This window comes from Mus musculus, chromosome 9 (assembly GCF_000001635.26).
Source record: "Mus musculus strain C57BL/6J chromosome 9, GRCm38.p6 C57BL/6J".
Classification (NCBI taxonomy): domain Eukaryota; kingdom Metazoa; phylum Chordata; class Mammalia; order Rodentia; family Muridae; genus Mus; species Mus musculus.
The window spans coordinates 98563685-98588506 of NC_000075.6; the positions used below are offsets into that span (position 1 = coordinate 98563685).

The following is a 24822-nucleotide window of genomic DNA, read 5'->3' on the forward strand; positions in this document are numbered from 1 at the left end:
CCTGGCTCCGAGTACCGCGAGAGTCGCTTCCCGGAAGTTCCACGTCAGTGGGTTGGCCGGTCCACGGGTCGGTGGGTTCCTGAGTGTGTCGCCTTGAGCCTGTGACGGGCAGGGGCTCGCTCGGACAGTCGGAGCCATGGTAAGTCGGGCCTCAGGGGACAGAGAGTGGAGCCCACCGGCTGCGGCGGGTTCCCGGGGCTTCTTGGCTAGGAGCAGTAGCTAGAAGCGGTCTGCGCTGCTACTGCTGCGGCCTGACGGGGTCCTCCTGTCCCGTTGGCGTCCTGGGAGGAAGAAGGCCAGACCGGGAGGCTGCCGTGGTGACACAGTAGTGTAACTGGGTACCCGCGAAGGAGCGGCGCCCCCGACTCTCAGGGCGGTCAGGGCGCCTGTCAGTGCCCTTGCAGTCTGCACCGGGTCCGGTAGTGCAAGTAAATGCTAGAGTCAGGACTCGGATGCCAAAGGCAACTTTGACCAAGTCACTTTATTCTGTCATTGAGGGTGGTGCTTGCTAACCCACCTTCCAGGTTGCGTGAGGTGTTTGGTAGTGTGCAGGCACCACATTGCAAACTTAAGCAGAGGAAAACCAGAACTAAACAAAGTTAAATGTATATGGAGCCAGAGGTGAAATTTCAAATGCTATGGCAGCCCAGCTCGTCGTTTTCTAGTTGATGTTGATTGGGCCTTCTGTGCACACAGAGGATGACCTTTTTGGGGAAGGCCCTGAGATCTGCCTAACTTAGTTTTGAGACATATTTTTAATAGTCAATTAAAAATTGACTTTCCTTCTTCAATGTTTGTGAGTTCCATACCCACACATTGAACCAGCTTTCGGTGGAAGACATTTGAGGAAAACTGTTGTGTGAACATGTGCTGTCATAGTATACAACGACTCTTTACAACTTTGACCCCTGTATCGGTGTTCTAACTAATCTAGAGATGACCAGGAGTGATGGGTAAATTATAAGCACTTAAATAACTGAACGTGAGCGTTTTGATTTGGTGGAGGATACTGGAACCATGTGCAGAGATACTAAAAGATGGCTGTATTTTAAGTCTCGAGTAAAAAGTACAAAACATGACTTTATTTATTTGCTCACTCACCATAGGAGCATTTCACTGTCCTGCATTTTGCTAAACATTTACCAGCTGATTGTCACCGCAGCCTGTGGATAATTATGAGTAATGTTTATGGTGGTTACTATAAGCCGTGCTCTGCTCTAACTGAACTCTGATTTTAATTCTCAGAATGCTAAGAGAGATATTATTATTATCCCTGTTATACAAGTCAAACCTTGGGTGTTAATTAAACTTACTACCATGTGTCTGACATGAGCGCTGCAGCTGAGGCTTCTAGCAAGACTGTGGACCTCATCTATACTACCTGTTCCTCCCGTATTCCCAAATACATATGGTGTGGAGAGAAGGAGCTGGATAAGCACTGAGCCTGCCCTTCAGAAATAAACCACTCCACAAGCAAGAAGAGCTGTGTACGTGGATGGGGAAGAATCCTCTGGCTAGGCTAATCAGAAAGGGCATAATGGTGGCAGTGGCATTTAAACTAAGTCTGGAGTTGAGGATGCAGTGTGAGTAGTTTAATCGTCTAAGACCTGGTATGATATCTTTAAAACACTCATGACTGGGATGGTAAGTATGACTCCAGGAGCGCTTGCCTGCAGTAATGCACATTTTAAAATGGGTGTCTTTACTTTGGGGTATGTGCAGCTATATACTAGGTAGTTCAGAGATCCCTAGCCATTTTGAAAAATCAATTTGAAAACCTTGTTAGGATTATCCTAACAATCCTATTTTACACACACATACACACACCACACACTTACACATACTTACTTGGATGTGGGGGCTTATGTTATGTTGAAGATCCCACTATGGCTCCTGGCATAACATACTTCCTGCTTGTTGTTGACTCAAAGATGAGAGGGAGAAGTTAAATTTTGTGACAGTAATTAGTGGGGCAAACATTTAGAAATCATCGAAAAGGTTTGCTCCCCTGAGATTAGCTTGTGATTTAAAGATGGTGGCTTGAGTATGTTAGAGATGGGCAGGGCTGCATGACAGTGGAGGTGTTCTCACGAGAACTGACTAGTTAGAGCACGGGCCTAAAGCTGGTTTTGGAAGTGAAGAGCAAACAATGAAGAACAGTTAGAAGTACATGTGTCAAACAGACACACAGAGAGAGGAGACTGAGAGCCTTGTTAGGTGTCTGTTTCAGGGCATTCCCTCTGCCGGGTCCTCAGTTTTGTGCTGAGAAGCAAACCTTCGCTTTCTGTTGAATTCATGACTGTTAGGGAACAGCACAGAGGCACCAGCACAGTAACTCATCCTGGCAGTAAGGTCCAGGTTGTGCGCTAGGCTTATGGAAGGGGAAGTGCATTTTAAACGAGCCTACAAGAAAGAGTGGAAGAAGAGAGAGTGTTCCAGGACTTCACTGTGGAATGAACTAACTTTTCTTCTGGAATGGCTTCCCTGGGAGAGACGGAACACAGTCGCTTGCTCAAATCATTTTCTGTTCTGTGGTTCAGAACTGTTCATAGCTGTGGTCTGACTGGAGAAGGACAGTTTTAAACTGTTACTATTTTATGGCTTAAATTTGTTTAAAATTGTTCTGTTTTTCAGTATGTATCTGTAAATTCAAAAGGCCTTTATGAACAGGAGTAAACCCTTTTTGATCAGACATTACTTGCCTACAGTTTAAATGCCCTCCCCATCTGATTATTTTTAAAGAGCTCATTTAATGTTATGGTCTAGGATTACTACAGCTTCATAAATGATATACCTTCACAACATTGTCTGCTACAACACTAATGCATGGACATGAAATTGTGATTTAGCTGATGTTCTAAATTTATTTACCTATCTATAAACTGGGGGTTTCAGAAGTGTCTTCTGAAGTTCCTTGGAGGTCTCTTACTGTTTGAGGAAGTCAACAGATGAGAAGTTTTACCAACAGTAAGATGTGTTGCCCTTCCCGCTAGGTTTATATTTGCACTGGTGAAAGGTGACCATGTTGGTGCACTAATGGCAGAATGTGCTGGTGACACCTTCTTGTTGAGACACACTTGCCTTGGAGCTCACGCTGACTTTGAACTCACAGTCCTCTTTTTTAGAGGCCACAGTGCTGAGATTACAGGAGTTCACCACCACATCCGACCTGATAACATGTTCTGATTGTCAGACACTTATTTGTAAGAAGCAAGGTTTTCAGTGAGAGTGCCATGGGTGAAACAGTAAAATGTTATTAATGCTGTCAATCTCAACACCTCAGGAGGCATCTTCTAAAGATTCTGTATTAGTATTACAAATGAGGATGTGTAAAATACTTGTAAAGTAACATGTGGCTGATGGAAAAGGCACTTTAATATAGATAAAGTTTCATGCAAGCTTTACTTGAAATGATGGCTCAGAACTACTTATTCAAATGTATTTAGCAGACATAGCTTGATAACTGAAAGACATTAGCTGGTCCCTGACCATGTTTGTTACTGATGATAGAATTCTAGCCTTCAAATGTAAATTTGAATTTTTGAAACTGAATTTCATGTATTTCTGATATTCAAAGACTTGTCAGTTAAAGTAGGAAGTGGTATTAATAAATGTGACTTTTGACTAAGGGTAATAAAATTTGTTATTTGTGTGGATCTGTGTAACTCAGTGAACCATCCTGTCCCAAATGATCAATGTATTCTGTTACAAAAACCAAGCAGGAGCTAAGACTCTGCAGAGTGTAGGATAGACTCGTGGATTTTAATTTAGCCAAGTGTAAATAGCTACTTCTAGGCTTCACATCCCACAGTACAAGTGCTCTTTAAGGAGCCTCCGATTCTCAGGCAGCATCAAAGCAGAACGTCCAAAAATGGCTTATATATTCCTCTTCCTAACTGTATGTGTTATGTGTTTGAGACCAGATGGTGGTTGCTTTTGTTATGCCTCAACCAGAACCGTATACTACAACATACTGGAGACAAAGCCAGATATAAGTCCTCTAAAAAATGAAATTGAAAAAAATTGACATAAATATAAAACATTATCATTTGAAACTCTCATAAATTTTAAGAGTGTAAAGAAAGAGGTCAGGATAAGTAAAATTGGAAAACCACCTCTGTAAATACAAACTTAAAAAATACCCCATTTTTTAAGTTTTAATGTGATTAACAAAGGTGCTGTAGAATTGATACCATTCACAATTTAGGAAAGTTAAAACAATGTTTATAAGCCTCTTAATACACTGTTTCAAGCATATTTTATTTGACTTAAGAATTCAATTTGTCATCAATTGTCTTTTCCCCTTAGCCTCTTCGACTTGACATCAAGAGAAAGCTGACTGCTAGGTCTGACCGAGTTAAGAGCGTGGATTTGCATCCCACAGAGCCATGGATGTTGGCTAGTCTTTACAATGGCAGTGTGTGTGTTTGGAATCATGAAACTCAGGTAAGAGTTTTGAAAGGACTTCCTTAGCAATAAAAGCTATCAAATACCAGCACTAATAATGAAAGAGCCACCAGAGGCCAAGCAGCTGTATCTGTGCTGCTGCTCAAAATAGGATGGAGTGTTTTATTTTTAGGACTCGGTTTGTGTGGGTGTTGCCTGTGGAAGAAGTTCTGGGCATAGTATATATTAAATACAGCAACATTGATGTAGGTCATATTAGCACCAGCTTCTGTTCTGCTTGTTTCCCTCCTCTGTCACCAGTGACAAAGAATTTAGCTGCCATTCATGTGCATTGAGAGTGGTAAGAGCACTCTCACACTGTTCACACTCTGCACTGTTCTGCATTGGGTGAATCCAGATGTTTGTACATTTCAGATAAGGAAGTTTTGGACTCTCCTGGAGATAGCAAGTCAATGTTGTAAAACATCAACAGTGTTTTATTATTTAAAGCTAATTTACTGGCAAGTCCTAGCCACACTGAGCTTTGATTTACTACTCTGAGTGGATGATAACTGTTGTGACCTTTGTATGAAGAAAGAACGTGAAATAAAATGTTAGGCAGTTGTTTCTCACTCACAAAGAACCATCTTGGTGTTAGCTGTTGCTTCCTTAACTTAGATGTAGCACTTCTGTGGTCTGAGAATGCAGCTTTTCTGCTCTTTTGTTTAGTCCGTGGAGTGTGAGTTGACTTGTCCCGCCAGGCATCTCATGTGGTACTGAGTCATGGAGGCTCTGCAGCCGCCTCTCTTACTGCTCCACATACCCTCGGATTTGTGGATAACTCAAAAGATTGTGTACATTTTTCTGCTGTCTTAGAGACTGCATGCTCAGCTTGCTCTGTTCATGCCTCAGTCGCCTGGTAGCAGCTGTGTATCTGTGTGGCACTCAGCTTTGTCTTAACCTGGGACGCCAGGTGGTCTCAACAGTCTTGTAAGCTAGTCTGTTGGTTTTCCAGTGTACCTTGGTAAATGAGCCAGTACAATTTTGTTCAATTCCTGAGGTACTACATTATTGCTTTCTTGATACAAAAAGAGACATTAAAATGATAGCTTAGCCGGGCATGGTGGCGCACACCTTTAATCCTAGCACGCAGGAGGCAGAGACAGGCAGATTTCTGAGTTCGTAGAACCAGCCTGGTCTACAAAGTGAGTTCCAGAACAGCCAGGACTATACAGAGAAACCCTGTCTTGACCCCCCCCCCAAAAAAAAAAAGAAATCATAGCTTAATTTTCAGAATTTTAAAGAACAGACATTTAAAATGGGACAGCAAAGTGTTCATCTCTGGTTTTCCTAGGTCTCCTGAATCCCCACCTTGAATCCGTGTAGATGATCCACTCTGAGCATCCAAGGAGCATCTAAACCTCTTAGTGTTTATGCTTACTACAACAACCAAACACAAACTCTCAGCATTTTTTTCTGGAAATGTGTTGCTAAGATGTATAAAATAAATGTTTGAGTCATTTCTATGGGTTCCATTTTATTTATTTATTTATTTATTTATTTATTTATTTATTTTTGAGACAGTCTCACTATATAGCCCTAGCTATCTAAAACTCACTATGTAGAGCAGACTGGCTTTGAACTCACAGCGATCTGTCTGCCTCTAGGTGCTGGAATTAAAGGCATATGTCAGCCACTATGTCTGGTTTATGGGCTCAATTTTTTAAAAAAGGAAAGTAAGCTAAGAGATAATTCACTCAACAGATGGTGGGGTGAAGTGCACAGCAGCTGGATCACAAACTGTTGTAGGTGTGGGCTGTGCAGTGGTGGGAGTCCTGCCCTTGGAGAGCGCAGTGGGAAGAGTGAGCATGGAGTCTGCTTAGCGCTTGGCAGTGGTGCAGGAAGGGAGTAAAGCTTCCTCCCTGGGTAGGTTTCCAGACAGGAGCGAAAGGCCATGCTGGGAAGGAGAGGCAAGCCAGGACAGAGGGTCTGGAGTACCGCCCGTCTGTCTGTCCATCCTATGACCGTCTGCTTTCTCTTCTAAGTTTCTGATTTTCAGATCTACTGAAGAATAGTTGATTGGTCCTCCCTGCCCCCCACTTTAATGCTGAGCTATCATACACTTGTTTTACATTTTTAGTGAAAAATACAGTTTGATGTTTTAATCACAGCGGAATAAGACTTTTCGGTTACTTCCTTGTAACTTAATGTGTTTATTCTTGTTAATATTTCAAGACACTGGTGAAGACGTTTGAAGTATGTGATCTTCCTGTTCGAGCTGCAAAGTTTGTCGCAAGGAAGAACTGGGTGGTGACAGGAGCAGTAAGTAACTCTGAGTATCAGACCCTACCTTCTGATTGGTCAGTGGTTATAGATACCAGTTGCAGAGTTGTAATGCCTGGTTCATTTAGTTAATTCAATGTAGTGTTCTAAAGGGTGGAGGTTGTAATACAGTTTAGTGGTTTATATAGTTTGCCTCATAATAGTGATGTTTTAAAATCTCCATTCCTAGGACGATATGCAGATCAGAGTGTTCAATTATAACACCCTGGAGAGGGTGCATATGTTTGAAGCACACTCGGATTACATTCGTTGTATTGCTGTTCATCCCACCCAGCCGTTCATTCTCACCAGCAGTGGTAAGAGATGACCTGCTTCAGTCATGTGCACTGAGTGATGATTTGTTCCCACGAGACATGCTGTACTTAACTGCTGTTACAAGTGGACTCTCCTCCAAGCATCTTTTAAACTATTTGAATCCATTACTGTGCTGTTGACGCTGCCCACCTGTGTATTTTAGTATTTTAATAGGATTATATTGCAATTGCTCTGATTCCTGCCAGAAAATTTGAAGGTCTAGATGCATCAACGTCTGGGGAGCAGAAAGTTCATTAGTATGCTGATGAGCAAGCTGTTGGCAGATTGACATAGGCCCCATTGGTTTATCTGCAAATTCAGACAAGCTAGCTAGCTAGCTCCCTGGTATTAATGTAAAGCAGTCACCTGCAGGAAGGCGATTACCTGGGTATCCCTGAGTTTGAAATATTTTAAAATTTAACAAGTGAGAACTTTTGTAAAAGCAGTTATTCTCATCAGGCAAATGCTGCCTCTTTCCACAGTCAGCATTTTCAGCCAGACTTAGACGGTAACTACGGTTCTTTTTAAATTAAATTTAAAAAGTTTCCCCATTTTTTTTTTTTATGTCTTTAGTAGCTGTCCATACGCACTTTGTCTGCACTGTTCTGTAGTTAGGAATGCTCTGAGGGCAAATAAGGCCTTGGAAGTCTTTCCCAGTGTTGGTTCTACAGAGTGGATGATGGGATGTGTGAACTGTACTACATTTGTTGCCTTAAAGGACAACAAGCCTGTCTTACTGCAGAGATGAAAGCAGACCACGACTGACTTGGCTTTCTTTTGGTATAGATGACATGCTTATTAAGCTCTGGGACTGGGATAAAAAATGGTCTTGTTCACAAGTGTTTGAAGGACACACGCACTACGTTATGCAGATTGTGATAAACCCCAAAGATAACAATCAGTTTGCCAGTGCATCTCTCGACAGGACCATCAAGGTAAGTGTCCACTGTTGGTGCTTTACTATGACTGGCCAGAAAGCTACTCCTGTGCTCCTGTGCCAGGCAGGAGCAATGTGGTATAACAATGGTTTCCACTCTAGCATCTGCAGTAAGAAGCGGTCACTTTGTGTGTGTGTGTGTGTGTGTGTGTGTGTGTGTGTGTGTGTGTGTGTGTGTGTGTCTGTCTGTCTGTCCGTCTGTTAGTCATTCTTGAATCCTCATCAGTGGTCTGTTTTACATGTAAGTTCTTTATTCTACCATCTCCCTGTTCTGCCTCTTTTTTCCTTCCTGTGGACTGCCTTTCTTCAGAGTCTGTCTTGTTATTTTCCTCTTGGAGAATAAACTACAGATGTCTAAGAGTGAAATACAGGATGGTTAGGGCTAGCCTGGGCTGATGTTACAGACACCAGTATAAATTTGACCTACTTGCTGTCCCCTAGAAATGCCCTTTCTAGTGAGCATTGCCTTCATCAGCTCTTCCCTCTGATTGCAGGTCTTTTCATTCTCTGATTTGGATTTATTTTTCTCTGAGCATCTACATAGCTCTATAAGGGTTAGCACAGATAATCCTTCTGGGAAACTCCAGTCTAGTGCTTAATGGCTTTAGACAGAGTGTGTGTCACTCACTTTAGATTTTGTTTCTATTAACAATCTTCACATTGAATCATAATTCATGTAATTTGAAATCATTTATCCCCATGATATACTGGACATTTGGGGTAGGAGCTCTGTCTTCCATTGCACAGCCCCAGGATGTTCTGGGAGAGTAGCACAGTGCGTTGGCTGTACTGGGTACTGAGTCGAGTATTAATTTAACTCATAGAATCTATTTGTATTTAAAGATCTTCAAGTTTTTAACCTGATTTTGATATTTTTTGTTGAATTGCCCTTGCTTTTGACATAGGTGGGAAACTGAGATCAGTTTGAACTTCTTCACTAGATTAAGTTTCTGTGTTTTTTGAGTAAGGGTCTATAGTGTGTGCTAAGGTGGCCTAGAATTCACTGTGTACCCTACACTGGCCTCACAGTCTCAATTTTTTCAACTTCCCAGATGTTGGGAACATAGTCTTGGTCCTCTCTCCCTGGCAAGTGTTCTTTCATTTTAATACATGTCACTAGTCACTAAATCTCCCATCAAATCATTACTTCCTTTAGAGGTTTTTCAGAGTGTTAATTGTAGATTCATGCACTTCATCTGTATACCAGTTTTCTTAGTGTGCTTTCTGTTGCTGTGATAAAACACTGACCAAAAGCAATTTGGCAAAGAAAGGGTTTATTTCATCTTACAGTTTATAGTAAGATTATCCAAGCATTATCCAAGGAAGTTGGGGAGGAACTCAAGGGAGGAACCTGGAGGCAAAGTGAAAGCAGAGCTATGGAAGAACACCATTTATTGGCTTGCTCTTCGTGAGTTGCTCAGCCTGCTTTCTTACACCACCCGGGTTTACCTGCCCAGCGGTGGCCCATCATGGTTCCCAAAGGGTTGCCTACAGGCTAGTCTGATGGAAGCATTCTCTCAATTGAATCCCCTCTTCCCAGATAAGTACTTGTGTCAAGTTGAGAAAGTATAACCAGTTCACCAGCTGAACTATGTATATAGTCTCCATGGAGACGTCTAGGAATTGGCACCTTCAGAGAGTAGTGATTCTGCTTCCTGAAAATTTACATGAGACTAGCAGATATCCTTGAGCACACTGTGTGTTGGGCTGTGGTGTTGGATGTCTTATGTTAAAAGTGAGTTGAACTGCCTCTGAAAATGCTGACTGGCAAATGCTACTGTTCTCTGAAGGTGTGGCAGCTGGGCTCCTCATCACCAAACTTCACTCTGGAAGGACATGAAAAAGGCGTGAATTGCATTGACTACTACAGTGGTGGTGACAAGCCATACCTCATTTCAGGTGCAGATGACCGGCTTGTTAAAATATGGGATTATCAGGTACAGTTTGTGTAACCTTCCTTGCTGTATGCTAGACTTGGTCTTTACTGCTTCCTATAGCACCTCAAGGCTCAGATGGAACTCTTAACAGAGTCATAGATCAAGGCCCCAGTATTTGGCCCTAAATTGTTGTCCTAGGATTTTCCCCTTTATAAAAAAGAATGCAAATGCATTTTAAGATTTTAAAGTAAAATGCCAGCATGCTTATTGTTCGTCTAGAAGGGTTTTTACACTGTCATATTAAACCACACATCTCTGAGTGTCCTTGTTACCAGACTTCTGTAGCTGAGCGAAACAGGCACGACAGTGAATGTTGTGATGTAACCGTGGTACACATTTCACCACATGCAACAGTCATAAGCCTAGTTATTATGCACACTGCCATGCTTCATGCCTCTAAGGTTTTCTTACCTCCCTCCCCCTTTGCTTCTAACATAAGCTTCCCAACAGTGGAACATAGTGGCTTTCTGTGTCTTGATTTCAGAACAAAACGTGTGTGCAGACCCTGGAGGGGCATGCCCAGAATGTGTCGTGTGCGAGCTTCCATCCTGAGCTGCCCATCATCATCACAGGGTCAGAAGACGGTAAGTTAGAGGCTGCTGTGGATGTGCTGCTCATGACTCACTGGATATTTAAACCAAGTGGTGGCCCTGCATTGCACTGGGAGGCTTCTAGCAGCTTCCATATCATGACTAGGAATCTAGACTTATACAGTACAGAAGAATAAATGGCTTTATCATCATCACCATTCTAGTGTCTTTTTGACTCTGTCATTTAAAGAAAAGGAGATCAGATATTCTAGAGAAGAACTTGAAAAAGCCTGTGCATTGCAGTTTGACAGACCTCGGTTCAAAATCAGGCTCTGTCACTTTGCAGGTGTATGGTTTGGGTAGACTAAGAGCTAAGAACATGCAAGTCTACTCAGGATTATAGCAAGAGGGAAGAAGGAATCACACACAGCAAACATGTACTACATGGTGAGCACTCTACCCAGGAAACCATGCTGTGATTTTATAGTTAGGATTTATTTCCTACTTCTAGTTTTCTAGTTGCAAGTTTTTTAAAAATTTTTTTTATTTATTATTTTCTTTATATACATTTCAAATGCTATCCAAAAAGTTCCCTATACCCTCCCCCTGCCCTACTCCCCTACCCACCCACTCCCACTTCTTGGCTCTGGTGTTCCCCTGTACTGGGGCATATAGAGTTTGTAAGACCAAGGGGCCTCTCTTACCAATGATGGCCGACTAGGCCATCTTCTGCTACATATGTAGCTAGAGACACGAGCCCCAGGGCTACTGGTTAGTTCATATTGTTGTTCCACCTATAGAGTTGCAGGTCCCTTTAGCTCCTTGGGTACTTTCTCTAGCTCCTCCATTGGGGGCCGTGTGACCCATCCAATAGCTGACTGTGATCATCCACTTCTGTGTTTGCCAGGCACCGGCATAGCCTCACAAGAGACAGCTATATCTGGGTCCTTTCAATAAAATCTTGCTAGTGTATGCAATGGTGTCTGCGTTTGGAGGCTGATTATGGGATGGATCCCCAGGTGCAGCAGTCTCTAGATGGTCCATCCTTTTGTTTCAGCTCTAAACTTTTGTCTTTGTAACCCCTTCCAATTCTAAGAAGAGGTGAAGTGTCCACACTTTGGTCTTTGTTCTTCTTGAGTTTCATGTGTTTTGCAAATTGTATCTTGTATCTTGGGTATTCTAAGTTTCTGGGCTAATATCCACTTATCAGTGAGTACATATCATGTAAGTTCTTTTGTGATTGGGTTACCTCACTTAGGATGATACCCTCCAGGTCCATCCATTTGCCTAGGAATTTCATAAATTCATTCTTTTTAATAGCTGAGTAGTACTCCATTATGTAAATGTACCACATTTTCTGTATCCATTCCTCTGTTGAGGGACATCTGGGTTCTTTCCAGCTTCTGGCTATTATAAATAAGGCTGCTATGAACATAGTGGAGCATGTGTCCTTCTTACCGGTTGGGACATCTTCTGGATATATGCCCAGGAGAGCTATTGCGGGATCCTCCAGTAGTACTATGTCCAACTTTCTGAGGAACCACCAGACTGATTTCCAGAGTGGTTGTACAAGCTTGCACTCCCACCAACAATGGAGGGGTATTCCTCTTTCTCCACATCTTCGCCAGCATCTGCTGTCACCTGAATTTTTGATCTTAGCCATTCTGACTGGTGTGAGGTGGAATCTCAGGGTTGTTTTGATTTGCATTTCCCTGATGATTAAGGATGTTGAACATTTTTTCAGGTGCTTCTCAGCCATTCGGTATTCCTCAGGTGAGAATTCTTTGTTTAGCTCTGAGCCCCATTTTTTAATAGGGTTATTTGATTTTCTGGAGCCTACCTTCTTGAGTTCTTTATATATATATTGGATATTAGTCCCATATCTGACTTAGGTTTGGTAAAGATCCTTTCCCAATCTGTTGGTGGCCTTTTTGTCTTATTGACAGTGTCTTTTGCCTTACAGAAGCTTTGCAATTTTATGAGGTCCCATTTGTCAATTCTCGATCTTACAGCACAAGCCATTGCTGTTCTATTCAGGAATTTTTCCCCTGTACCCATATTTTCGAGGCTTTTCCCCACTTTCTCCCCTATAAGTTTCAGTGTCTCTGGTTTTATGTGGAGCTCCTTGATCCACTTAGACTTGACCTTAGTACAAGGAGATAAGAATGGATCAATTCGCATTCTTCTACATGATAACTGCCAGTTGTGTCAGCACCATTTGTTGAAAATGCTGTCTCTTTTCTACTGGATGGTTTTATATTATTTGTGACTATTGTGAAGGGTGTTGTTTCCCTAATTTCTTTCTCAGCCTGTTTATCCTTTGTGTAGAGAAAGGCCATTGACTTGTTGAGTTAATTTTATATCCAGCTACTTCACTGAAGCTGTTTATCAGGTTTAGGAGTTCTCTGGTGGAATTTTTAGGGTCAGTTATATATACTATCATATCATCTGCAAATAGTGATATTTTGACTTCTTTTTTCCAATTTGTATCCCCTTGACTTCCTTTTGTTGTCGAATTGCTCTGGCTAGGACTTCAAGTACTATATTGAATAGGTAGGGAGAAAGTGGGCAGTCCCTGATTTTAGTGGGATTGCTTCCAGCTTCTCAACATTTACTTTGATCTTGGCTACTGGTTTGTTGTAGATTGCTTTTATCATAGTTGCAAGTTTTTTGTTGTTTCATGCTTATGTTGCTTTATAAAATCAGCTAAAGAATTAGAGATCTAAATGTCATAAAATTGCTAGAAAATACCTGTATTGAAATAGAACGGCTTCCAGTAGCTCATTCACCTAAGTTTATTTTGGATGTTCATATCCAGAGGGAATGTTTACATTGTTGATTTTTAGGAACTGTGCGAATCTGGCATTCTAGCACCTACCGGCTTGAGAGCACGCTGAATTACGGAATGGAGAGGGTGTGGTGTGTGGCCAGTCTGAGAGGGTCCAACAATGTCGCTCTGGGCTATGATGAAGGGAGCATCATTGTTAAGGTAACTGTACTTTCTTTAAATGGATGGAGATAGGTAAAGCCATGTCAAGTCACCAGTTTTGTTAAACTAGCACTTCTGTTGTTAGAAGAGACTAGATTAGACAGTTCAATGTGGAAGGAAGGAGGGAGGGAGGGAAAGGAAGGAAGGAAATAAGACTCAGGGGAAAATCGGTCTGTTCTTGGTATTTGTTTTCCTTTTAGTCACTAAGCTGTTTGTCATTGTTGCAGCTTGGTCGGGAGGAACCTGCCATGTCCATGGATGCCAATGGAAAGATAATCTGGGCCAAGCATTCAGAAGTCCAGCAGGCCAACCTGAAAGCAATGGGTGACACTGAGATTAAAGATGGAGAAAGATTGCCACTGGCAGTAAAGGACATGGGCAGTTGTGAAATATATCCACAGACCATTCAGCACAATCCTAATGGGAGGTAAGCTGTCAGTGACATCCCTCTCTGAGCTTGTGTGTGGTGGAGCAACTGTGCATATGGACAGCATGTCCCCAGTCTGCCTCCCGGAACTGTGCCCTGGCCCACAGGCCGCAGTTGCCAGCTGCCAGCTCACTTGGTAGAGTTGGCATGCAGGGTGGCACAGTTACACAGTGTTGTTTCCTTGTTCTTAAGATACCTTGGATTAGTGCCCTTGGGGGTCTAGAACCTGGTGCCGTCCTAAGAGGAGGTGCTGTGTACTGCTCACTGCTCTTCTGGAAGGCTAACTCCAGTGTGTCTTCTGAAAATGTTTGGGATTGTGACTTTTCTATTTCTTACTCATAGTTTGAATTGTCAACTCTGTCTTCCCTGAAGATTTATAAAATAGTAATAATCATGAGAGAGAAGTTGTTACTTCTCTAAACAGTAAGCTGATGCTCAAGCCGCTAGAGCAGTGGTTCTTCCCCTTCCTAAGTGCTTGGACACCTCAGGCAGTTCCTCATGTTACACTGACCTCCAGCCATCAGGTTATTTCATTGCTATTTCACAACTGTCATTTTGTGACTGTTAGGAATCATAATATAAATATCTGATATACAAGATATCTTATATGCACCCGCTGTGAAAGGGTCATTCAGTCCCCTAGAGGGGTTGTGACCTACAGGTTAAGAACCATTGCTCTAGAGCTTTAAAAATCATTTTACAGTGTATCTGCATGTCATAAATGACAAAGTATGATATTAAGACTCAGTCATTGATGTCTGTAGTCATTTTTAAGTATCTTATGAAAGTTTAAGGCAATATGTGTTGTGTGTATTTGTGTATTTAATACCTTCAGAAATCTTTTCTGTAAGGTTTTAATTTTACCTGTGAGTGTCCTCTAATAACAGACATTATCATGTTCTAAACAGAATTTGAAGAGAGGTATTTTGTCTACTGGGAGAAAATGTTTGGCTATATAACATTCTATTTTTATTCATTACTTAAATGTTAATAATCCTGTTCATTTTAGTAACTAACAGTTGAATACAGTCTTTTGTTCATTTAGTGATGAGCATGGGGCACAGGTAAACCTGCTACAAGGCAGTGCCTCCTTGCGGTGTGATGCTGTGAGCGCGGTATACGCATCTTGGTGCTCAGCAAGCATTGCCGCATGGTTGGAGTCGCTGCATCTCCAGCCGTGCTTGCTCCTCATATCCAGGCTCTGAGACTGAGTGAGGAGAGAAGGCCGCTGCAGTAATGTTTTTGTCAGTAACCCCACACTGATTGATAGTTGCTTTTGGTTTTGTTTCTTAGAATATTTATTCATAGCATATTCAAAGAAGTAAATAGCTCTAACTTAATTTTAAATTATAATAACCGACTAACATAGCATCTGTTAGTGAATTACTTTATCATAAATATGAATTAGTTTCCTGACACCCATGTCATTGTCCCTGACTTCCGTCATTTCTAGGTTTGTTGTGGTATGTGGTGATGGGGAGTATATCATCTACACAGCAATGGCATTGAGGAACAAGAGCTTCGGGTCTGCCCAGGAGTTTGCATGGGCCCACGATTCTTCAGAGTAAGATGCAAATAGGGTGTTGATGCCAATGTGGTTGATGCTTTTCCCTGGTAAAAGACAGTCCCAGCACAGCTGCTTCATTGAAGCACTTGGAGAGTGTAAAGCGCCCTTGTCCTGTCTGAATTACCATGCTGCCTCTCAGGTGGATGTGATAAATCCATTCGACTGGGGATTCAAGACCGATATCCTTGATGGGGCCTGTGACATGACGTGATGCTTGGGTTTAAGGCAAAGTAGGCCCTCCCAGACATGGCCTCTGAGGGCCGGTTGCGCTTTATAAACTAGTTGGGAGGTGCTGCTTATGCCAGGTCACTTTGATGAGAATTTTAATGTATCTTTTAAAAGTTCAATTTCTGCATGTCCCCTACTACTCATTCTTAACCTATTTCAGTCTGCATTCAGAATATTCATAAAATGTTCTAATTTAAAGCACAAGTCACATTAATTCTTTACATGTTTACAGTTCATAGTCACCAACACAGTCAGATTATCCCTACCCCAATCAGCTCATTCCCCAGGCCCAGGCAAATACTGATTTTTCTGTTACTGTATAGGTCAGACTTTCTTTCGACTTCTTGATAGTTTTATATGAATAGAGCACTATAGGCATGCATTCTTGGATATGGCTTTTGAGATCATCTGTGTTTTTACCTCTATCAATAAGGAATTGTTTTGTGTGCTGAGTAGTAGTCCATTGAATGGATGTACCACCATTTAAGCATTTACCTTTTGGATATCAGTGCCATTTCTAGTTTCTACAATGGCTTCTAAGCTTTCATAATTTGCATAACATACAGCATGAAACCCATTCATTATTTGTCTAATTGCAACATTTTCACTATGTTTTGGGACAAAACTAAGGGAATTTTCAAATGGAGATATATTTTTATTTTTCAATAATTAATATTTTATCAGAGTATTTGAAGATATTTCTAACATTTATTGGAATTATGGCTTAGTGTTTAATATGCTGCTTCCCCTGTCCCTCAGGTATGCAATAAGAGAAAGCAACAGTATTGTAAAGATATTTAAAAACTTTAAGGAAAAAAAATCATTTAAACCCGATTTTGGAGCTGAAAGTAAGTGCTGTTTATTTATGTTGCATTTTGAGGATCTTTGTAATGTCTCAAAACATTCAAGTGGATTCTTCCTGTGTCCTTTTTAAGGTATCTATGGGGGCTTCTTGCTGGGAGTCAGATCTGTAAATGGCTTAGCCTTCTATGACTGGGAGAATACTGAACTCATCCGCAGAATTGAAATTCAGCCCAAGCACGTGAGTTTCTCCTCTATGGTTACTTTTGGGAGGTTCATCTTTGAAATGTCTGAGTCCCTCGTGTCAAGAATGGCTCTTTGCACACTGCTGTACTGGTCCCACTGTGCTGAACACTGTGCTGTTTACCTAAGAAGTGCTCAGGATATCGTTTATGCATTAGAATCAGACAGTAATCATTGACTGTTTGTAGAAGTATAGAATACAAGTATAAACTCCAAAACTCATATTTTAAATGTCTTTAACAAAGTAAACACATTGAAGACAGAAATTGGGGAATGATTGATGTGGAAAAGCCTTTTCATACTTCATGTGAAGATGGTCAGGAGAACTCTAGTAGCAAACTTAAGAGCTGCTGGTTGCCATTAGAAAGCATCTCACCTTGTTATGGTCCTGAGTCTGTCTAGAGAGACTGGGGCCATGGCCCACCAAAGGTGCTCCCTTGTGGTATTATTGTTTTTTCTTTATGTATAAGTGCACATATGTGTGTGGAGAAAAGAAATAAGGAGTAAGAAACACTGTTTTAGAGAACAGAGAGCAGCCCACCTCACCTGAATGATAGAACCCTGTTTCCCATTGGTGTTCCACAACAGTGCTGTGCTGTCCACCTTCCCAAGTGCATATAGAAGTATGGTGCATCAATGCTAAGTGCACAATGACTACCTTGCTGTAAGACTGATCCTGTAGTGAACAAAGTGAATACATTTTGAGGTGGCTGCTCAGAAAGGTGGTCAGTCATCTGTCTGTCTGTCTGTCTGTCTGTCGGGTTGCAGATCTTCTGGTCTGACTCTGGAGAGCTGGTCTGTATCGCCACCGAGGAGTCATTTTTTATTCTTAAATATCTGTCAGAAAAAGTCTTGGCTGCACAGGAAACACATGAGGGAGTTACTGAAGATGGCATTGAAGACGCCTTTGAGGTGAGTGTCTGAGTCCAGCTTAGGGCATTGAAGACGCCTTTGAGGTGAGGTCTGAGTCCAGCCTAGGCTTTGTTTTTAGTATTTTATATTCTTTAAACAGACTAAATTGATTCTAATAGTTCTGTGTAAATTATGTTTGGGTAGGGTGACTGTAAGTTCTGATAATATGTAAAATTTTGGCAAAAACAGAATTTGAAAGTATGTGTCTTAGGGTTTCATTGCTGTGAAGAGACACCATGACCAAGGGCACTCTTATAAAGAACATTTATTGGGGCTGGCTTACAGTTTCAGGGGTTCAGTCCATTATCATGATGGGAAGCATGGCATCCTACAGGCAGACATGGTACTTGGACTTGGAGGAGCCAAGAGATCTACATCTTGATCCAGAGGCAGCCAGGAGACACTACTGTGTTTCACACTGGGCAGAGCTTTAACATATATATTACCTCAAAGCACCACCTCCAGTGACACACTTCCTCTAACAAGGCCATACCTAATAATGCCACTCCCCATGGGCCAACACATGAGTTTATGGGGTCCATATCTATTCAAACAACCACTGTATGTTTAAAATAAATATGTGCCCTGACTTTTAGAAAATCTGCAGGCTTGCTTTGCTATCTTCACTAAGGAAATGTGAAGGTGTTTGGTTCTAAGACTGTTGAGCTAGAATGATTCAAATGAGCTCTGAAATGGGAAAATCAAACCATCCACTGTTTAGATGTCCTTAAGGACTTGAAGATACTTAACATTCCAGTTTCATGTGTTGCAGTTTAGATTGATATTTTTTAGTTATGTTTATGTTAATGACTCAACACTGAGATTTCATACTGTAAATATTCATTGAAAACTTTTTTTTAAGACAAAAATTCTTAGGAAGAATGTTCTTGAAATTGGATTTTACTTTGCATTCCTTATCACTCTCATCATATCTAGCTTGTTCAGATTTCTGGTGTTGACTAAGATTGTAATAGTCTGTTTTCTTTTTTATAGGTTCTTGGTGAAATTCAGGAAATTGTGAAAACTGGGCTGTGGGTAGGTGACTGCTTCATTTACACAAGTTCTGTGAACAGATTAAACTATTACGTGGGAGGAGAGATAGTCACCATCGCCCACCTGGACAGGTACTGAGTGTCATTTTGCTTTTGTCTAAAGCAGCCTAAATTTGAAAGTGCTTTATGAACCAAATGTCATGCTGACTTGTGTAACAGTGATGGGTTAATTTCCCCCCATTAGTTTTAGTAGATTTTCTGATGGTAACCAAAATCACATCCATTAAATGTGTAAGAATTTGAGCAAGAAGGGTGTGTGTGTGTGTGTGTGTGTGTGTGTGTGTGTGTGTGTTTGTGTGTTTGTGTGGTGGTGTAACTGTAGATTTGGGCTTCTGAGTTGGTTTCTCTTTCTCTTACAGGACAATGTATCTTCTGGGCTATATTCCAAAAGACAATAGACTTTATCTGGGGGATAAGGAATTGAATATTGTTAGCTACTCCCTGTTGGTTTCAGTCCTGGAATACCAGACTGCTGTCATGCGGAGGGATTTTAGCATGGCGGATAAAGTCCTCCCTACCATCCCCAAAGAACAGAGGACCAGAGTTGCACACTTTTTGGAAAAACAGGTGAGAAGTTTTGCCTGCCTACTTTCCTTCCCTCCCCTCTCTTTCTTTTTAAAAGTAGCATTTGACAGAATGTTGATACAGGTTGTAGAATGTCATCTCTTATGTCTTACCACTGACCATATCAGGTTGGCAGCACACACACAGCACATCTGGCTTGAACTCTTGCTTCTTTAGGCGTAGGAACCTCAGTGCCTCTGTCAGTGTTGGAGCTGATTTTATCACTTTTCTTACATCCCCTTTAAGGTTCTTGGCATTTTTATTTCTAGCACACCTTTAATTCCAGTACTGGGGAGTCAGAGGTAGTTCCAGAGTTCCAGGCCAGCCAGGGCTACAAAGTGTGTCTCTAAAACAAAAAACAAACAAAAAAACAAACCCTAAGCTGGACTTAGTTTTCCTATTATTATCTTGTTTTAACTTAAACATGTGGTAAAGCTCCCTTAATAAAACTTATTACCAATGTGCCAACTCCAGTTATATATTCACAGCATATAAAGTAGGTTCTACAATGTAAACCAGATGTCCTTTCCTGACCCCTTCCTATTTCCCAGAAGTATTTTCTGTTTTCATGCCTGAGGATGTAGCAATGCACTGACTCTTCATTTTCAGCTTTAGGCATTTCATGTGAAGTGAAGCCTATAAAATGGGAGTCTTGTGTGTGGACATCACAGGAAGGGTACAACTTTTACAGAGGGCTTAAGTTTGGTTCCAATGAACTACTTACCTGCTTACAATTGCCTGAAACTGCAGTTCCAAGGGAATTCAGTTTCCTCTTCTGGCTTCTGTAGGCATCAGGCACATATATACATGTATGGCAAACATTCATACACAAAAATCTTAAAGCAAAAGTTCTCTTTAAAATCTGTTTATTCATATTTCCTCTCCTTTTGTAGTATATCCTTAGGAGTTTATGCCCCCCAAACACAAAAACTACCTTTAGTGTCATCTTAGTGTAGATCGGAAATACAGCAAAAGCAAGGACATGTCGCCCTCTTCCTCTGTCCTGCTCTACCCCTACCTGACCAGTTCCAAATATCTGCTGTTCACTCTGGGGTTTTCTGCTGTCAGTGCTAGTGAAGAAAATCAGTAACTTATTTAGAACCAGTGTTTACATTGCACCATGGGTAGATGGGGGAAGCAGAATGGCACATTTCCAGCAACATGACGACATAGTTAGATGAACTCTGAATGTTGTCCGGCTTCTCTGTCCTGACCACTCTACACTAAGCATTTTCCTTCAGTGTGCTGAGAAGTAAGCCACCAGAGTTTCCCTCTGGCTGCCACATTCCCAGAGTTGGAAAACTTGCCCATCAATGTTTTTTTCTCACAGAAGTTAACTTTGTAACTACAGTAGTAGATTTAAAAGCCTGTCCTATGGCTTTATGCCCTAATAGAGCACAAGGGAGGGATATTGATAGGCTGAATCCAAGACCAGAGTAAAGCCTAACTGATGACAGCCCCTCAGTGCCTGAACCGGAGTTACAGGCTAGATGATCTACAGATGAGAGAAAGTTGGAAAGTTTACCTTTGGCTTCCCACTCTCTTCTCATTTCTGTCATTAACCTCTATAAGATGAATCTTGGACTACATGACACCCAAGGCTCACTTCTAAGCTTTCCAGCAGCTAAATTTACCTGTGCCATATGCCCCCCCCCCATGCAATAACATTTTGTATTTAATTAAAACCTAAACTATATGAAGTATATCCATTCTTTAGTTTTGACCCATACCCCAGCTCTCCCAGAAGTCTTTTAAACTTACATATTTATTCCTGTAGCATCTTTTGTTACAGGATGATCTTAAAGAGCTAAGTATAAAATTGCGCAAAGCAGACATTTTGAAGAAATGGGAATGCAAACTTGGTTTGCTAAAAATGGCTCCCATTTTGCATTGTTGGTAGCATGTTCATGGATGCTAGTGGGTATCTGGCTACTTGGGGTTAGATTCCATTTGGTCCTCTGAAATAGATGGCTATGGGGTCTCCTTGTCTGTAAGGTCTTTTGAGAAATAATTTGTTTTGTGCATACTATATGTGCACATTCTTCTGAATGTCTAAGTCACACATTTTCTTTTTTAAAAAATGTATAGGGCTTCAAGCAGCAAGCACTTACAGTATCCACAGATCCTGAACATCGTTTTGAGCTTGCTCTTCAACTTGGAGAGTTGAAAATTGCTTACCAGTTAGCAGTGGAAGCAGAGGTATGTTTTAATCCAAGACTTTTCCAAAACCCAGGGAAGGGTTAGAAGGTACTTGGGTGTTGCTATTGCTGTAACATTATTACCAGTGACTCATTTTAGTGAAGCTGTTGTATCTTTGGTCTTTTTAAAGGTGCATTGTTAATCTTTGGGTAAATTTACTGGATTAAATTCAGGGTACTCTTAAGTTCTATACTCTGTTTAAGAAGTCTTTCTGTCTGGTCTGGGTCTCAAGGGTGTAGAGATGCCAACAATTTGCCATATTGGTGAGAGACACTGATTTTAAACAAGAGATCTAACATTTTTGTAGTTCTTTGTATATATATGTACTGGAAATTATGGGTTAAGTACAGCATTCATGAGTAAATTAATTTCAGACTGTACAAAAATTAGCTGTCAAGATCATTTAAATGTGCATTTTATTTGATTTCTGAGAAGCTACAAATGACCACATTCATTAAATATTTAAGGATGTAATTTTCTACTCTTCCTAAAGTGTTACTAATTTACTTGTTAAAATAATTGTAGTCTAATGACATTTTAATTCCGTTTACATGGTTTTAGATTCAGTTTCACTGTGTAAGTAAAAAATGAAAATGAGTTAATTATTCAAGTATCATTTGAATTACTTTTGTTCATGTGATTTTCATTTCCTCATTACACATTTTTATCATGTCTTCCTTTGACTGACAGAGCCAATTTACCAAGCACAACTCAAAAATTACATTTATGTCTTATATAAATATCTCCTAATTGTTATCACAGTGATATTCAAAGTAACAGGATAATGTTGAAAGTTGAAATGCTATTTCCAAAAATGTTTTATCTTAAATTCTTACAGTCGGAGCAGAAGTGGAAACAACTTGCTGAACTTGCCATTAGTAAATGTCAGTTCAGCCTAGCCCAGGAGTGTCTGCACCATGCTCAGGATTATGGTGGTCTGCTGCTCTTGGCCACTGCTTCTGGAAATGCTAGTATGGTGAACAAGCTGGCAGAAGGTGCGGAGAGAGACGGCAAAAATAACGTGGCATTCATGAGCTATTTTTTACAGGGCAAGTAAGTATTATCTCAAGGTCTAAAACACTTTTAAGGAGTTGTAAGCAGTGTTTCTCCACTGACTGTGAGGATGGTGCTTGAGAGGCATATGGTACACAAATCCTGGGACAGCTGGTGATGGCCGACTGTTGCTGAATGGTGGGGGCAGCCAGAGAACAGTGCTACCTACCTTGGTGGCACTAGCCTTCAGCAAGGTGCTCTGGTAACTTTTGATCTCTATCTTTATGCTTGAGTTGTTAATTAATGTGTGGTTCAGAGTCAGAGAGCCCACCAGTCACTTATTCCTAGACCATTTTACTGAATGATAGGAGGCTGCTGTTCTCCAGTTGGTACCTAATGGCAGGCAGAGGACTGTCTGCACCAGGCAGTTCTGACCTGTTATGTGCAAGGATAGGAGGATGAAAATGCTATTTACTATTTGAGCTCAACTGTGAAAACATCATGAATTTTTAAGTCTAGCAGAGTTAATGTGAGCTATGTCATATGGACATCAGTTTGCCTTTTAGAAATAAACATAAAAGTATTACTAATCTTGCTCTATGTGCCAAACATCCTAGACCTCACCGTCAAACATTTTATTAAGGTTTGCTAAAGAACCGAACTCCAGGGATTAGTGCACACTAGACAAGTATTCATTACTGAGCTGCACTTCCAGACCTGTCATAAAACTCAGTTATACAAATAAGCTGAAAGCAGTCATGAACACTGCTGTGCCTCACACCCACAAAGTTCGCTGGTTTTGTTCAACATTGAGACAAAGGGCTGAGCAACAGAAGTGAATGTGCAAGGGGCAGAGGCACTGGAGGATTTTGCCTCTGCAACAGGTTCACACTTTCAGCTTTATCTGCTGTTACCATTTGTTTGTCTAACAGCATCTCCGCTTTACTCTGTAGGCTTGATGCTTGCCTAGAGCTCTTGATCAGAACAGGAAGACTCCCAGAAGCTGCCTTCCTGGCCCGAACTTACTTACCCAGTCAGGTCTCAAGGTATGGATTTAGTTTAGAGAGAAATATTTCAACTAAGACAGGGCCCACATTCTTCATCTATCTGTTTGGTTCTGTGATGTCTCTAATATTAGGGTGGTGAAACTGTGGAGGGAGAATCTCTCAAAAGTCAACCAGAAAGCAGCAGAATCCCTTGCTGATCCTACAGAGTATGAAAACCTTTTCCCTGGATTAAAAGAAGCCTTTGTTGTTGAAGAATGGGTGAAGGAGACACATGCGGATTTGTGGCCAGCCAAGCAGTACCCTCTTGTCACGGTGAGTGGCAGAGTACCAGGCTGACATACATTCACAAGTCCAAGTTTGAAATGTGCTGCATACATTATTAAGAGCTAATTAATGTCTGAGATTTGGGCATAATTTTTGATTTCAGAATATTTCATTTTATTGTTTTATTCTGATAGCCAAATGAAGAGAGAAATGTTATGGAAGAGGCAAAAGGCTTTCAGCCCTCAAGACCCACAGCCCAGCAGGTCTGTAGAGAACTGCGTGTGACAGAATAACTGACATTGTTGATTTAAAGCCACTTCCTAACCCTGAGCTCCCTCTGCATGGGGAATATTTACATCTCTGGGCCATTCCTTTGGCTTCATATTTACCTCTTATTTTTTAGGAACCTGATGGAAAACCTGCTTCTAGCCCAGTTATCATGGCCTCCCAAACTACCCACAAAGAAGAAAAGGTGGGTCAGCCATCCTCTGCCCCACGTCCCATGTCAGGAACAGGCCTCTGAGGTTGAGATGCCTTTGGCATCCTAGTTCAGAGAGAAGCCTTCAAAGTAGGATGCTGCTGCTCGTGTCAGGAGGAAGGAGATTTGGTTCTGGCCTTGGACTGTGGACTGGGTAACCCCGTAAGTACTGTGTAACATTTACCCTCTGCCTCTTCCTTTCCCTGCAGAGTTTACTAGAACTAGAAGTTGATTTGGATAACTTGGAATTAGAGGATATTGACACAACAGACATTAATCTGGATGAAGATATTCTGGATGATTAAAGTTTGCCATTTACTGCAGTAAGAGATTATTATGGCATTTTCAAATCAATCACCATCCTGACCAGAACTTTGGAAATCCTTGATTTGCATATGTAAACAAGGGGGAACATAGCCACTTCATCTTCAGGAGTTGATGGGCAGCGTTTAAGTTACTATGTTCTCCTTGGTAACTGAAACAGAAACTTGCTTTTTTTCATATTGTTACTAGATCACCCGTCATAAAATCTTTTGAATTAGTGAAAGACTCTTGAGTTTCCTTCCTAGTGAAATGGCCATTGAGTTTTAGATGGCTGAGCAAGAGCATCTCACTCGGGGATCAGCTTCACCCTTTCCTTGAATAGCTAATGGCGTCTTTCAAAACCTTGT

At 41.2% G+C, this 24822-nt stretch overlaps 1 protein-coding gene across 1 annotated transcript; it reads left to right on the forward strand.

The window, feature by feature from the left end:
- Positions 1-46: 46 nt before the first annotated feature.
- On the forward strand, positions 47-24691 carry Copb2 (coatomer protein complex, subunit beta 2 (beta prime)). The gene is made up of 22 exons (NM_015827.2): positions 47-139; positions 4309-4446; positions 6622-6708; positions 6899-7025; positions 7810-7958; positions 9751-9897; positions 10382-10481; positions 13274-13416; positions 13644-13843; positions 15297-15407; positions 16398-16486; positions 16574-16680; positions 17451-17594; positions 18588-18718; positions 19006-19213; positions 21299-21409; positions 22248-22462; positions 23356-23448; positions 23541-23721; positions 23868-23936; positions 24077-24145; positions 24361-24691. Exons 1-22 carry the CDS (start codon positions 137-139, stop codon positions 24454-24456), a joined length of 2718 nt encoding a protein of 905 aa, NP_056642.1. The 5' UTR covers positions 47-136; the 3' UTR covers positions 24457-24691.
- Positions 24692-24822: the final 131 nt, after the last annotated feature.

Bases quoted from the DNA above. Each gene is read 5' to 3' on its own strand.
- Copb2 (NM_015827.2), top strand. The intron at 16,681-17,450 runs GTGAGTTTCTCC...GTCGGGTTGCAG, and splicing joins TTGAAATTCAGCCCAAGCAC to ATCTTCTGGTCTGACTCTGG. The intron at 21,410-22,247 runs GTATGTTTTAAT...AAATTCTTACAG, and splicing joins AGTTAGCAGTGGAAGCAGAG to TCGGAGCAGAAGTGGAAACA.